Source organism: Dromaius novaehollandiae, chromosome 10 (assembly GCF_036370855.1).
Source record: "Dromaius novaehollandiae isolate bDroNov1 chromosome 10, bDroNov1.hap1, whole genome shotgun sequence".
In the NCBI taxonomy this organism is placed as follows: domain Eukaryota; kingdom Metazoa; phylum Chordata; class Aves; order Casuariiformes; family Dromaiidae; genus Dromaius; species Dromaius novaehollandiae.
Window position 1 is genome coordinate 3,788,919 of NC_088107.1, and position 15,348 is coordinate 3,804,266.

Sequence of the window (15,348 nt, forward strand, 5' to 3'; positions counted from 1 at the left end):
GGAGGAAGGCTGCATTTTTTCTGGAGGAAGATACAGCCAAGCAGCAGGAGGGAGGTAAACTGTGGATCTGCCCAGGCTAGCTCCAAAATAACAGTGTGGCATGAGTAACTGCGGGGGAAGTCGGGTTCACCCCAGCTACTCCCCAGCTAGCTCTGCCACTGCTGCTTGTGGATTGATTTCCTGCCAAGCTTGGCAGGCGCGAGCCAAGCTCTCCGGAGAGCTGCGCGTACGGGGGCAGAAATGCAAAACATTCATTTCAGAGAAAGGCAACTTAATTAAAAAGGAGCATGATATGTTATGGTGTATATCAGTGGAACAGCTTTATGGGCTTTTTCAGGCAGCAGCTGGGACCATGCTAACTTTCCTGCCCTTGCCTCTGCTGGTACCTGCTTTGTGCGACAGCAAGCCAGGAGGGGAAGGCTGCAGTGGCTGCCAAGGCAGCCCATGGCAGATGTCCTGCAAAAACATACCCAGGTGGAAAGCATGGGCTCTTCAGAGCCCCGCGTTCCCCATGTTTGCTTCTCCTAAAGCCGCACCGGAGAGGCAGAGGTCAGCTGAAGCTGAGCGCCTTTCCCTGGCACACGGAGGGCTCTGCGATACAGTTAATGCCTTAGCAAGCCGCTGCTCTTTCCCGAATCCCCTTAGCTTTGGGAAAACCTTCTTTTTGCCCCATCTGAGGAGCAGGCAGGGCCGTTGCTGCACACAGCTCCTGGTGTCCTTCTCACTCGATGTTTTCTTACTGCCCTCCATGGTGCTGGGTTATTCCTGGGTTTATCTTGGGGAAAAATGAGCTCAAACTGTGTCCTAGCCACCTGGGCAGCAGCACTGACATCTCTCCCGAGGAAGGGCAAGCCAAGCCCTCTCTGTGCCATGCTGCTGGGTTTGTTACGAGCCCCTCGTTTGTGCGTTTGGCTGGCGAAGGAGTATTTGCGAGCGCGTGCCGCCTTCCCCGTGCCTCTCCCTCCCGTCCTGGACTGGAATTTCCCCTGGCTCCAGGGAGGTCTCGGAGGCTGACTCGCCTTTCCCACCCCGGCAAGTTAAAATCTCATCTGAGTCTGAGCATGGAGCTCGGTCAGCTCTTGCAGATGTGGTGCCTGACAGGTGCTGCTCCATCAGATGTTCCTGCCAAGCTACAGGGAGAGAAAAGACCAAGATTAAAAAAAAGGCCCAAAAGATATGTTATGGGAAGCTTTCTTTTGGTTTGGGTGGGTGGTTTTGCAATGGGCTTTGTGGGCTCCAAGCAAAGGAGGTGCTGTTTTGGGGGAGTTTCCTGCTCATTGATCCCACGGACTGTCTGGGCCGGGCAGGTGGGGTGGGCGAGGTTGCCTTCCCCTCCTGTATGATGTGGTGGGACACAAGCCCCTTCCCTGCACGGCTGGAAAATGCTGTGGTGGAGGCTTCAGCCTTGTGTAGCTGCTGTGACTTCCCAAGATTTTTGCCCTTTGAGAGTTTGCAAAAGACACTAAAGTCCCCTTCCCCTAAGACTCTGCCTGCCTTTTGGATAGTTGCTGCCTTTAAAAGTGAGGCTCACTGCAAGAAGATGCACATTTGTAGCATGTGAATGGGATGGCTCCCAAGGCAATGGAGGCTCAGGGGCTGAGGCTGGGCGGGATGGACCGGAGAAGGGTGGGATCCAGGCTGGAGGTGTCTGTACATCCTAACTTAACCCAAAATCCTAACCCTAGAGGGACGATGATTACAGAAGGAGTTACATCGCGCTATGTTACATTCGCAGGGGACTGCAATTCCTCTGCTTCCCTTACTGATATCCAAGTTTATTCTGGACAAACATTTGGTCTCATCATGTATTTTTCTGTTTGGCTGCAGGGCCGCAGGGGCTTGGGGTCCATTTTCGTCTGGGCTTCGGGAAATGGAGGCAGAGAAGGTGATTACTGCTCTTGTGACGGCTACACCAACAGTATCTACACCATCTCCATCAGCAGCACCACCGAGAATGGGTACAAGCCCTGGTACCTGGAGGAATGTGCCTCCACCCTTGCCACCACCTACAGCAGCGGGGCCTTCTATGAGCGAAAAATAGTAAGTTTTCTCCCCTCTTCCCACTTTTGAGCGGGACACCGCTTCCCTGAAAGTGTCCCCTGTGGTGGGGATAGCCCAACGCATGGCTGAGTAGCGCCGAGTTATTCTCATAGAAGTGCTGGGTCACGCTGTAACAGCCCGGCTGTGTTTCACCCCAGAGGTGACTGTTTTTTGGCAGTGGTGAGGCAACGCGCCTTTCAGATGGGAGCCTTTAGCGTGAAAGAGGTTGAATATAAGGAGGCAGTGTGGAGCGTAATTGCTGGTGGCTTGGCAAAGTTTCTAGACATCCTTACTCCAGTGGACTCTCTCTTAGGGATTTATTTACTTTAGGCATCATTGCTTTTTTTTTTTTTTTTATGCTTTGGCCCAATCCAGCAAACGTTTAGGCATGTTTACCTTCAGAGTCGGTTGGACTTCTCGGACGCCTGAAAGGCAGTGTGGGCTTGTCTGTAAGATCTGGGCCTCACCGTTAGCTCTGTGGTGCGTTTTGCTCGTGCTTTTTCTGGTGAAACTGCAAAATTGCTCAGGGGAATGGCTCCAGTTGTCACTTCCTTGGGAAGAGCTTGGGCATCTTTTTTTTCTTGTATCTAGGTGAAAAGCAGTGCTGGAGGTTTGCAAAAACACAAGAGTGTGCAAACCTTCACCTGTGTCCTAAGATTGCCCCTGCTTAAAGAAGGGAATTTCAAGGATTTTAGCCTGAGACAGGAATAAAGAGAGAAGATGGAGGTGTTTGGCAGGGATTTGGGAAACGTGAATGCAAGTCCTTGCTGTGCAGCACCCCTTGGGTGCCCTCGGTGCGCTGCTTAGTGTCTCGGGGCTCAGCTCCCCATCTGCAAAGCAGGAACAGGAGCAGCTCTTCCTGCACAGACATTGTCTGAGGATTAATGCGTTAAAGACTGTGACATTCTCCGAGTATTGCAGGCATTTGGAGCCCAGTATTAAGAGGAACAAGTGAGGGACCTTGCCTAAAATGCATGCACAGGCGGTAGTTTGTCAGCTGAGTAAACATGGAGGAGGTGTTTCCTTACCTACCACTGTGTTGCCACTCGCGGTACGCACGGGCTGGGAGCGCTCCTGCCTGGAGCCGGAGGGTGAGATGAGTGCAGGCGAATGGCGGGGCTGGGACAGCTGTGCTTTGATTAATTTAAAGGGAGCACAGTGCCAACCTACAGCCAAATCCGACCCATCTCCAAAAGAGGCCTCTCAATTTTAGCAGTGATTTCTGAAGTCTCGTGGAAGTCTGTGCTGCAAAAGTGATGTAGTTAATCAGCAGTTTTCTGCATCCGGCTCAAACTGAGCACCCCTCGCTAGCAGCAGAGGCAGGAAGGGCTTCGCTCCGGCACTGCACATCTCCCGGTTGACTTTGTCTCTGCTAAAGCTATGCCTGCGCGTGTCCTGCTGCAGGGCGTCTGCCCGTCCTCGGTGCCCAGCACAGCAAGGGGCACGGGTAGGGAGCCGGCAACCCGGCTTGGCAGCTACCGCCACACGTTGATCAAGGTAATCACTTCAAATACGTCTGAATAAAACACGCCTGGATTCAAAGGCCCATCTGGCTGTGCGGCAGCATGTTGGAACAGGATTTTGAGTGCGTCCTGACAAGACTTACACTCAGCGAGGTTACGTGCCTCCAGGAGGCATGAGGTGTATTTTAGCCGATTAGTCACACGAAGGTGGATGTGAGAGGGCTCTGACGCCAGGACGACAGCTTTTAAGAGAAGCCAACAAGCTCTTGTGTTTCCCATTTGGTTTCCTCCTTCATGCCGTTGCAATAGAGAGCTTTCCCTCAAAGAAGCAGTAAGGCAACGTCACAGAGGGTTAATGAATCTTTTTCTGGACATCTCAGATATTTTTCCCTGCTGTTCAGGCTATATTTGCCCTGTCACAACAACTTTTGTGGCAGCTTTTGTGGTCTCTTTGCAGCAAGACATTTCCTTATGAAAGTCTCTGTGCGTCATCTACAGCTCAGGCAATCAAAACTTCACCCACCAGTGCTGCACATTACCGGAGCTGATGGGAAAATTTCTACCCAAATTATTTTTTGACAGAAAATGAAGCTTTTACAAGTCTTTTTTTTTTTTCACGAGTGATTTCAATTGTGTTCCCAAAACATTAATGTCCCAGAAGCCAGACTTGAAGTGTCTCTGTGGAGCCGTCTTTCATGATACTTGCATCCCGTGTCGATCCACCAGCACGTTGATGAGCAAGCAGCTGTGTCAGAGCTGGGCAAAACCAGCAGTTTCCACACAGCCTCACTGAGAAATGGGGTGGCAGGTTCCCTCCACGAAATCATGAGATTAAATCAAAGCCCATGAGCCTTTTAAAAATGTAATAAACTGAACTTGTCTCTCTACCTTTGCTCTCCAAGCCTTTAGTACTCAAACTTTGAGCTTCTCTCTGAAACTGAAAAGCTGGAAATGCTTTTTTTTTCCTTTTCTTTTTTTTCCTATGCAAATTGAAATTTGTGCAAAACAGCAGGAGCTGGTGCTTTTAAGGAAAGGACCTGATATGGTGGAGCTCAAAGGCAGACTGGGGTAGCGCAGAGGTGCGTCTTGCTCTGCATGGAGATGCATGCACCTAGCCCTGCTCACAGCACTCCAGCTGCAGCTTTTGCTCTGTCTGCTCCACAGCAAAACTGCCTTTCCCCCTAATCAAATAGATTTTGTATCTTTTAGCAAGGTAGCTAAAGGAAAACGTAAGTGTGGGAGCTTTCTCACCCTCTGAAAGCTTCTGCAGCCCTCTCCTTCACTCTGGGCGCTCTGGAGGTCTCGGAGCTGCGGTGGTGGTTAGGTACCCATGGGCTCTACTCCCCGGTGGCTGCTCAGCAGGATCTTAAGCAACTCTTGAGCTCTCAGCGGTGTGTGGCAACTCCCTGCCTCTGCTGGGAGCCTCCCTGCTCCGCAGTCTCGCTGCAAAGCCAGCCGCACCGCTCTGAGCTGCGGCACCTCCATCCACAGGTCACCACGGACCTGAGGCACCGCTGCACAGACGGCCACACCGGCACCTCCGTCTCTGCCCCCATGGTCGCCGGCATCATCGCCTTGGCTTTGGAAGCAAAGTAAGTTAACCTTTCTGCCCTCACTGCCTGCTTTTGGGTGGGATGTTTCCAAACTCAGTACCTGGTGATCAAAAGCAGAAAAAAAAAGAAAAAGCTGGATTTTTTTGTCTAGAGATGCTTGAAATGGGCCAAAGTTATTCTAAATTGCTCCTCTTTTACAAGGTTTGATACAGCACTGTTATTTTGTACGTGATTCTCCTATGCATGTTTTATTGAGCTAATTCTTCACTTGTGCCCTTTTTTGAAAACATGGGGTTTGTAAGATAAGTCAGCCTTTTCATTTGGTACATTGAAACTGCTGACAAACAGCTCCGAAAGGAGTTTTATAAATACTTTGTTGAAAAAATAAGTCAGAAAATGTCATGGAAAATAGAAAATGTCTGCAAAAGAGATGGTTTTCACCAAGTGTTTCATTCGGGGCAAAAGGACTGCTTTTGCATAACATCAAAAATTCATGCAGTGTGAACAACAGCAATCCTCTCCCCATTTCAAACGAGCTCTGGTGGGAAACGTGAGCCGCAGCACAGCCCTCTGCTTCGCCGCCCGGCCCGGTCCCGGTCCCAGCCCTCTCTGGCGCAGTGTCACTGGCCCCAGCTGAGCTGCGGTGGCTTCCCTGTGTTTCCCTTCGGAGCATTTTCTCATGAGCGTCTCAATATTATTATTTTTATGGGGTGGAAATAAAAATAAACCCAAGCCATGGCTCTGTTTCCCAAAGCTATGAATAAACGGTAGGTAAGCGTGAGTGGCAGAGCGCTGCGGAAGAATAATATCACATTAAGGGATGGAGTTTGTGGCATATCTGGCTTCATTTGTCTTCATCAGTCTCCCCCCTCTCCTCCCAGCTTCCAGCCATTTGGCTCAGTTTTAAACCCCAGAGCCCAGGCTGGGTGAACATGTTTCAGGAGATGTCATTTTCATTACAAATACATTAAGAGAGTTAGATGTAATCTTTGAATTGTTTGGTCGGGGCATAAAATGCAACATTAAGTACCAGGGCATGGTGCAGAGAGATGCAGGCACTCAGACCCTCTGTTATGATGAGAAGGAATAAATTGAATTTCTCTTCCTAAATGTTGTTTGATAGAATTATAAATCAAAGCTTGAGATGCTCAAGAAATGACTGTAAGAGAAAGCATGGCAAATTCTTCAAAAATATCTCTCAGCTGGGGTCTTGGATGGTGTTCAAAAGCGAGCGGGGCCCTGCGTCCAGCGCCTATGAACACACAATCATCGTGTAAATCCTGCCTAAGGTCTCACTTTGAGTTTCATTTTTCTGTTAAATGAGGGACCCTGTTTGTTTCCTGCAACATTTGCCGTTACTCCTCCTAAGGTAGCATTTGCTCCACAGTGTATATCAGTGAGCTGTTGCGTTCAGTACCGCACGCTGGGATTTGATTCATTCCTGATTCCTCATTCCTGATTTGCTCTGGTTACACCTTGGAGCATGACAGCAAAGTATCTTTTGCCTGAAATAAATCCCTGCGAACGTCCTCGACTGCATGCTGATCAGATAGCATTTAATCAAAAACCACTGATTATTTATTGATATCAATAGCCAAGGCTGGAGCGGTGCAATAAGGCAGTGCAAAGCCACAGCTTCGACGGGACAAAGGCACCTTGCAGCCAATGTTTCTCTGCGCCCATGTCATTGCAGCCCCTTGCTGACCTGGAGAGATGTCCAGCACCTGCTGGTCAAGACCTCGAGGCCGGTACACCTGCGAGCGGCTGACTGGAAGACGAACGGCGCAGGGCACAAAGGTGAGGCAGGCGCGCGGGTTCGGTACCATCCGCACTGAATGTTGGGTGAGTGTGGAGAGAGGATATTTGCAGAGCTGCCTTTTTTTATTACAGTGATATGCAAAGCTGAAATTCAGCGATCTGCTTCGCTTGTCTTTGTGTTGTCTCCTCTCCGTTGACTCGCATTTGGATACGGAGGTTTTATTTGCAAGAAAGCCTGCAAAAGGCCAAGTAAAGGCCCACAAAGCCCTGCTCACAAGGGTGTTTTCCCCAAATGACCGCTCTCAGCTGGTTTTGAGCTGCGCCAGCTGTATCGCAGACTGTTGAACGGTACAGGAGTGGGCAATAAATTGCAGTTCGATAAGCTCTGCAAAAGCCTGCTTGTCATCGGCTATCCTGAACAGCGGAGCCACAACAGCTGCTGCCTGTTTCGTCAAGCAGCAGCTGGCCGGTGCTCAGGGATTTGAGACAGTGAGAGGAACCGGCTGGAGAAGAGCTAACTATGCATGGCCCGCGCTTCCGGTGGGGCCAGAAGCCCTGCCTGCCAGCCCGCACTGCACCACCCGCATCGTGGCTGATAAAACCCCAAGTCAGCCCTGGCCCTTGCTATCAGTGGCTGCCTGCACCAAAGGTGGAAAGGCTCGTGGGCAGCTTTCGGCGGAGGGGGGCTGCTCCCTGCCACGGGGCTTTTCGTGGCTCCAGGGCACCTTTGGGATGTAACTTAGCCACGTTGATTAGCACCTCATACCTTTCCCAAATGGTTGGGGGATGTTTTGGGTGTGTCGGTGCTTTGCAACACAGCCTGGCAAAGAGGTGCCGGCACTTCTGCGAAGCTGGGACGTAGCAGCCCTGTCTCCCTGCACAACACCTCAGGGATTAGCCAGGAGCAGTTTAGTCTAGGATGGGGGCTAACGTTGCTGCAGGGCATGGCTGCGCTAGTCCAGCATCTCCACGTGGCATTTCACCGGTGATAGTGACTGTGTTGCAACTGTGTCGTATAGCGCGTAAGCGCCCAGGTAGATTTCCAAGCCATTCTCTTGCCTCTTGGGGAGCATATTGTTGTTGCTGCAGTTCTGCTCATCGCTGCCTAGCCTGAGCCGTCTGCCCCGTGCCCCTCTCACGGGTTGTCTCACTCCAGGGGGAAGTGGGGAGCTTGGCAGCAAGCTGAGTGCAATCCTCCAGCTAGTGAGGAGCCCTGGGAGAAGACCTTTTCTCCCTTATGGCTTTGCATGCTTCAGCCCTCCTTTGCATGTGGTTTTGTTTTCTCTGAAATTCTGAGTGCCAAGTATAAATTTATTTTCCCCCCCTACAGGTAGCTCTGAAACTCAAGCAGTATTTTTAAGGAAGTGGGTTTCTGAGTCTTCTCTCTTTTCAGTTAGCCATCTATATGGATTTGGTCTGGTGGATGCAGAAGCTATTGTGATGGAAGCTAAGAAGTGGAAATCAGTCCCCCCACAGCACGTCTGTGTTGGAAGCCTGGACAGGGTGCCCAAGTGAGTATTGCTGGCTGCAAACCCCTCCTGGGTCCCAGGGATATACAGCCTCTTGCAATAAGGGCTTCGTGAAGTCATCTTTGCAATGCAGAGACTCTGCCGCAGGTTCAGTGTTTTCTGCTTGCCTGGGTTCAGGGAGGAAGCAATGCCCTTGCAAAGACTCGCTGAGTTGTGACTCACTGTGAGTGTGTCAAAATCTGACTTTCATTGGCACATCAAGCTAAACCATGAAACAGAGCTTCTGAGACCCTGGATACTCCCAGGAGCGATATGTTAAGCTGGGCGAACTTTGGCTGTGAATCCTGGGTCATTTTGAGCTGCATTCCCCAAACAAGCCAGGAAAGTTGCGCATATTTTTTTGGTTGATGTTTCCTGGTACTAATGTTGCTTCTGAGGTACTAAGATGCAAGGTCCCTGTGGGCTGTGCTTCATGTTCACTGCCTTGCTGTGCCGCTCTACAGGGAGGAATATAAACTCTACAAAAGGTTACAAGCAGTTTGCTTCTTGGAAATTAGGAGTCAGGGTGGACAGGACAAGTCCTGTGGCCTGAACAGCCTGTATGCAAGGCATGATAAAATCCCTTGCTATTTTGGCTGACGACAGTTACCAAGTACAAGGGTCCCAGGAGCTAATATGGTCTTATTTACGGTTTTGGCTAAGAAAGACTACTAAGCTCTGCTTCCTCTTCACAAGCGTCTCGAGCCTGGCAGTGATTCACAGCCCCAGGTGAGCTCCTGCCTCAAAGCAAGGGAATATTCCTGGATTTTAAAGTCAGAATGACCCCTGCCAGCTGACCTGATGTCCTGTGTATTGATTCAGAAGTGCCCACCTGGGATCTGTGCCTGCAACATGATGATGAGTGGGTCCCACAGGGGCCCTATGGGACCAGGTTAGGCTGCAGATGATTTATATTGCCCTTTCTGTGCTCTCAGTTCCCAAGCGGGTGATCAGCAGGAAATTTTTGAGGGCTGACAGTGCTGTTTGCCACTTTGGAAATGGCTTAGGGACACGAGAGTATTCACCCACTGGCTCCTATGTTAACAGTGATGTGTCAGGCTGATATCTCTCTTCCACCAAAGAGCTCATTTTGACTTGAAGGCACCAAAAATGGTACTTTGTTGCAAGGATTTCTCCCACTTCCCATTGAAGAGTAATGCCTACAGTCTGTTTGAATCTGCCATCAGGTTCAGACCATTTCAGGTTTGTATCATATTGCTGGTAGTTCTTCATCTGCTAGGTTGAAGGGTGAGATCAGTGATGTGAGTAAAGGTATTTACTGCTATAAACTGCTGGCGCTTCCCTGGGGTATCAGAGCCCGGCATTAAATAGGAGGGGTGAGTGCAGAAGAAGGGGCTGCATTAATAATTGCCTTGGCAACTCATCCTGCACTGGGCTCAGGAGTGGTTGCCTATGATGGGCAGGCGTTGATGGCTGTCCTTTCGGCGCTCCCAAACGCAGGTGCGGCTGGGCTGTGCTCGCCAAGGCCAAGGCTGGCCAGATGCCTGGGGGGCTTGCAAAGACCCTTCCCCCCTCTCTTTAGGCCTGATCCATTCACAGCTGAAACCAAGCTCCCGTGATGTCAGCGGGCAGATGTTACTCTGTGGGAAAGCAGGCTTTCAAAGGAGTCCCACTGCAGCAACCAATTGATTGATGAAAGGGGCATAATTTTTTCTTGAGCCAGATTAGAGCGTCTGGCAAAATCAAACCTCCTAGTAAGACACTACCTCATTTTTAGAGCAGACAATTTGTTGATCAAAAAAGCACAATTTCTTTGGAAAGAATTAAGAATGGAAGAGTAATGATTTGTAGCCAAATTTGTTCATAAAGCAATTTATCTCGTAGAGACACTAATTGCAAAGAGAAACACTGCACTGATAATTATAATAAAAAGCGCACTTGCCGCCCATAAAGCATACATCTTGCTCAAAAGTATCTTGTTACTGTAAAGCAATTCAGCAAATTCCTGTTCTAGGACAATGTGTTGAAATAGAGGATACAATAATTTGCTGCTTTTTGCTGTGAAGCAGTAGGAAACCAGGTTTAAACAAAACAGGGCGTCCATGGCTTGCTGATAGGAACCAGAGACACACAGCACAGATGAGAAGTCAAAGGAAATACTCCCAAATTATGTCTCATTAAGGAGCCCCTCCTGCCCCTTGTTGAAACTGAGTTTGTGGGAAGAGTTGGAAGTACAGAGAGCGGTTCAGCGTGGCTTGGATTTCATTTTAGGGGAAACTTACCCTGTTGAAAACGTTGGCAGCTTTAAGCATTTTTACATCCTCTGTCTCTTTATCTGTCAGTCTTGAGCAAAACGCGTAAGGGGCATGGATGCATGCGTCGTCTGCGCCCGCTTACACACAAAGTGAGCAGATATTTCCTGAGCAATGCGAATAGGCTCAAGCTGTTGCTATTAATGGTCAACGATTTTCTACGTGACACGTTCCCCTACTCGCTCATGCTGTTCGCTCGGGTACTCCCTCGTAGCTGCCCGGCCCGAGCGGTGGCTGGGAGGGAGGTCACCACCACCATGGGCTGGGAAAGTGTCCCGAGTTTGTCAGTTCTTGGGGCTTGAGCACTGCGGGCATGTGTTTGCGGCCTTGACCCTCCGTGGGCGCACATGCAGCCCTGCAGCAGCCCCGGCCTCCCGCTTTGCGGGGTCATGCAAGGGCACGGCTTATTTGAGAGCTTTCGTCAAGCGGCCGCACTTCAATGGGAGTGGGTTAGGTGGGGTGGAGGCTACGCGCCTGCAAAGATAGCGTTGAAAAGGGCCGGGTCTAAACAGCATTTGCTCAGTGGGAGTGAAATACCCGAACCTCTTTACCGTCCTGGCCTGCTAAGGAAAGGGATTTTTTTTTTCAATGAGGAACAGATGCAGCCTCTCAGACGTTGTCCTTGCATGTGATGTTTTTGAGTACCCCCTGGTCCTCCCAGGAATTACATCACTGTTTATAACTATTCTGATTATTTTGAATGACTAAGGCAAAATAAAGCCGAACTATGTGATCGCTGTCAGAGTCCCAAGCATATGTCCTGAAGTATCCCGTGAGGATGTCTGGGAACAAGAGAGAGAGACTGCCTGTGCTAATAAATTATGCATTAGCAGCACAGATGAGAGGCATCCTGGGACGCGATCCTTCTCAGGTGGTGATTATTTGATATTTGAGCACTCTGAAGCCCACACACCTTGGTTGCCTTTGGCCAGCTGCGGCTCGGGGTCAACGCTGAGCTCAGCTGCTGGCTTTCAGGCACCTCGGCGAAATGCTTGGCTCGGAGCCCACTTACCCTGGGCTGGCGGGTGGGTGCTGGGGAGAGACGGCACCCACAGCACCCAAGTGCAGTGGGATGAGCCGGTCCGTGGCCAGCTGCTGCCCTGTCCCCAGGCGCTGCTCCCCCAGGACGGGCACTCTCCCATCTCCTGCTGACGTTCCGCTTGTCCCCGCCAGGTACATCCGTGCCGACCACGTGGTGCGTGCCACCACCCTCACCAGCGCCTGCGCTGACCATTACGACCAGCACGTGGTCTACCTGGAGCACGTCGTTGTGCGCATCAGCATCTCGCACCCTCGCCGGGGCGACCTGCAGATCAGCCTCATCTCCCCTGCGGGAACCAGGTCGCAGCTCCTGGCGAGAAGGTAAGAGCAGCTGCCGCAGGGCGGTGGCCTCAGTCCTGCGCCAAAGGGTGGGGAAAAAATGCAAAATGCAGTTTGGGAAGGCAGCTTCCCTGTCCTTGCCTCATCCCTTTCTCCTGCAACCCTGGGGAGCTGCTGCCAGAGTGCATGAGATGGAAACAGCCTTATTCTCTTGACTTTGGACAAGAAATGTGAAACCAGTGGGGACCACTCTGACACAGTTCACGAGAAACCAGAAGAAACAGTGTCACCACCTTTCCTAAGCTTAATCAGGCTTCTGGCCTCCCAAATTGTGGTCCCTCAGTAAACTGTGAGCCAGGAACATAAGTGTTTATGGTGGTTTGAGGACTCCCAAGTGTCGTCTGACCGTTGAGCAGCTGTTGGAAATGCTGCTTTTCGCCATCTTGCCTGTTGCCTTCGTCCAGGAGCAGAGTTTGATTCACAGTTTGACTGTAACCAGGAGGAACAGAAATGTTGCTTCACCCTTTTTGGTGGCTTCTTTGCATGAATCTCTTACAAAATGGGATTTTCAGGTGCGGGGAGGCATTGGGGCTTGCAAATGCTGGCGTTGCAGTGCAGGCAGCAAACGCTTTGCTTCCCTGTGCTCTGCCCCGAGCCTTGCCAGCAGAGCCGCTCTGCAGGGCCGAGCCCTGTCCCAGCCCCTCCTGGGGGGTTGCGGTACAGGAGGGTCGGAAAGGGGCACCAGAGCATCCCATGGGCAGCTCGATGCGGCGCCTGGGCAACCAGAACACCCCCAGGTCCCTTCCTGCTCCGCTGGGAGTTCAGGGCCGGATCTTAGCCGGCCACACGCTCGCCGCAGCTCAGAGCACCCCAGGGCGGCTGCTGCCACGTGCCAGCCACTGTCTCGGTGGGCAGGCATGATGCGATGCACCCCTTCCCGTGGGAACGCTCCCTGCGGGGGCGGCAGGACGCGGCCGAGGGCTCTGGATCCAGCACACGGCCCTCGATGCAGCGTTCATGGTGGAAGCGAGGTGCCAGCAGCTACTTTGGCTGACTGCGGTTGCCAGCACGCTTGGCAGCAACCCTGGCGCCGTCTGTATGGGTGCAATGATCTGCCTCAGGTCTCAGCCCTGGCCTGAGGACTTGCTGGTAGCTAATAATCCTGCTCAAGCTGAGGCCTCAAGACCACAGAGAAATGAATCCTTATTTATACGTCTGCCTTTTCTAACTAAACGAGATGTTCAGACCCGTGCTTCTCAGTGCATCGCTTTAACGGCTGCTGCGCTGGCGCGGGCCCCTGACCTCCTCGCTCCTGTTGCAGGGTGTTCGACCACTCTAACGAAGGCTTCAAGGGCTGGGAGTTCATGACCGTCCACTGCTGGGGGGAGAAGGCAGCGGGAGAATGGACCCTGGAGATCCACGACACGCCGTCCCAAGTGCGCAACCCCGCAGCACAAGGTAAGGGCCAGCCACGGCCCGCGTTTGCAGGGCGCTCGGGTCCCCGAGAGATCTCGCTTCATGTGGCTGTAACTTTGCGGTGGCTTTTATGGCTCTGGTTTCCGCGAAATGTTATTGCCCAAATTTTCAAAAACAGCTGTATTAAACAGAGCTCCGGAAGCCGGATCAAACCGCTTGCTCCGGAGGGGCTGGTGGCCCGGCTAAGTGTGGAGCCTGGAGTGGGTTTTCTCCCGATAGCAAATTTGCTGCAACCGAGAACAAGGTTTCCAAAATTAAAGTGTAATGAGTCAAAATGAGGAAACCTGAGAGCTGTAATTTGTGTTTGTTTGTTTTGCTTTGCTGCTGGAACATCTGCAGTGTGGGCAGGGTTGTGCAACGTCGCAAAGAGAAGATGCCCCTCGGGCTGCAGACGGACATCCTGATCTCCCGGCTGCCACTGCGCTGGCGGGGGGTTATTGTCCCTGGCCTGACCCCCTCTTGTCACCAGCCCTGCCATCCCCCTATGCCTGTCGGCATGCTCTCTAACCCCTTCCCATGCGGAGGAGCCAGGCTGGCGCCATCCGTCCCCCCCGTCCTGCCGGAAAGGGGTAGCTGCCTCACATAGTGGTGCAGCAAGGCATGAAGGATCCTGCCTTGGGCTGGTGTGAGTTGTGGAGGTGTTAAAATCCAAGTTACCATTGATAGAAAGCCAGAAGTATATTAAAAATTTCTCCCACGTAACACTCTGGCAGTAGGCACATGTGGAAGTTAATTGTGCAGGAAGGTATTTCTGGTTTTTGCCTTAACCTGAAATCTTTTGAACCAGGAGTAGTAGTAGAGAAACGCCCACAGAGCTGCTTCCCCCCACCCCGCCCTGTATTTACGGTTTTTGGCTGGTGCTTTTGCGAAAAGGCAAAGCTACCCCTCCGGGGCAGCACGTGCGCAGAGCCCCGAATGGAGCCATGAAGACCTTTCCAGGGAGGAAAGGGGCTGCTTGGCAGGGCAAAATGAAATGATGGTGTACAGAGGAGACTAGAGACCAGGGCAGAGAACGGTGCACTAAGACAAATGGTTTCACTTATGATTTAATAATTATATGAGGCAAAGCTAATTTTGACCTAATTGGGGAATAATCTTCCATCTGCCGTGCTGGTAGGGCGGTGTGATTGCTTCCTAAGGCCTTGCTTTACATGGGTTTTCAACGTGTTTGTTCAGCAAATGAGAATTAACGTATTGAATCGCTCTGTTAAAGAGTCTGCAACTTGTGTGAAGCAGAGAGGGAAACACAGGAGGAAAAAGAGGGAAAAACAGGAGGAAAGAGAGGGAAGGTGTCCTCAGCAAGCAGCACGCTGGCGTAAGCAGGAGCAGCAATAAAGCCGTTGTCCACTTCGACCTGGGACCCCGCGTGCCGGGCACAGCTCCTGTGATTTTGAGCTGACGCCAGGATGCCGCCGAGCCGGCGCTGCCCAGCTGCACGCAGGGTTGCTGCGCAAAGCGCTGCGGCCGCGGCAGATCTTTTCTCCTCTCCCAGCTTTTACAGCCCCGCGGGGAGATGACATTTACAGGCACTCGGATGTTATGGTTGGGAGGCCTCACCTTCCCTTGTGAGTCTTCAGTTCTCCTCTTTCCTGGATTTCTGGCCTGTCTGCCACATTCACATGGCCCGAAAAGCTGTTAATGATGGTTAGGGCGTTTCTCTTCTCGCTGATACAAAAGCGGACAGTGTTCTCAGAAACTGCGCTCTGGCTGCCGTTTGGTTCAGATGCAGAAACGCCTTAAACACCCTTAATCCTACTATCATTACACCCCCCTTGATAGTATTAAAAGTCAGATAACAGACAATGCCTTGGCTTTCTGCTGCGAGGGAATAAGGCCCTGCAGAAATTTGCCCCTTCTTTCCCGTGGGCCCTAGGGCCACTCGGTCGTAGACTCCCGCGCTGCCCGGCCCTGGAGAAGGGCAGGCCGTGGTTCGCCCTCCTTCGCAGCCTGTAGCCTC

General features: G+C 51.7%; 1 protein-coding gene across 1 annotated transcript in view; it reads left to right on the forward strand.

Annotated features, from left to right (window-relative positions):
• Nucleotides 1-15,348, forward strand: part of PCSK6 (proprotein convertase subtilisin/kexin type 6) — a 50,095-nt gene that overhangs the window by 20,039 nt on the left and 14,708 nt on the right. The window contains exons 8-13 of the mRNA XM_064517884.1: nucleotides 1,828-2,040; nucleotides 4,995-5,095; nucleotides 6,750-6,853; nucleotides 8,208-8,325; nucleotides 11,769-11,957; nucleotides 13,237-13,373. Of these exons, the coding sequence (XP_064373954.1) occupies nucleotides 1,828-2,040; nucleotides 4,995-5,095; nucleotides 6,750-6,853; nucleotides 8,208-8,325; nucleotides 11,769-11,957; nucleotides 13,237-13,373 (862 nt within the window). The remainder of the gene's footprint in view (nucleotides 1-1,827; nucleotides 2,041-4,994; nucleotides 5,096-6,749; nucleotides 6,854-8,207; nucleotides 8,326-11,768; nucleotides 11,958-13,236; nucleotides 13,374-15,348) is intronic.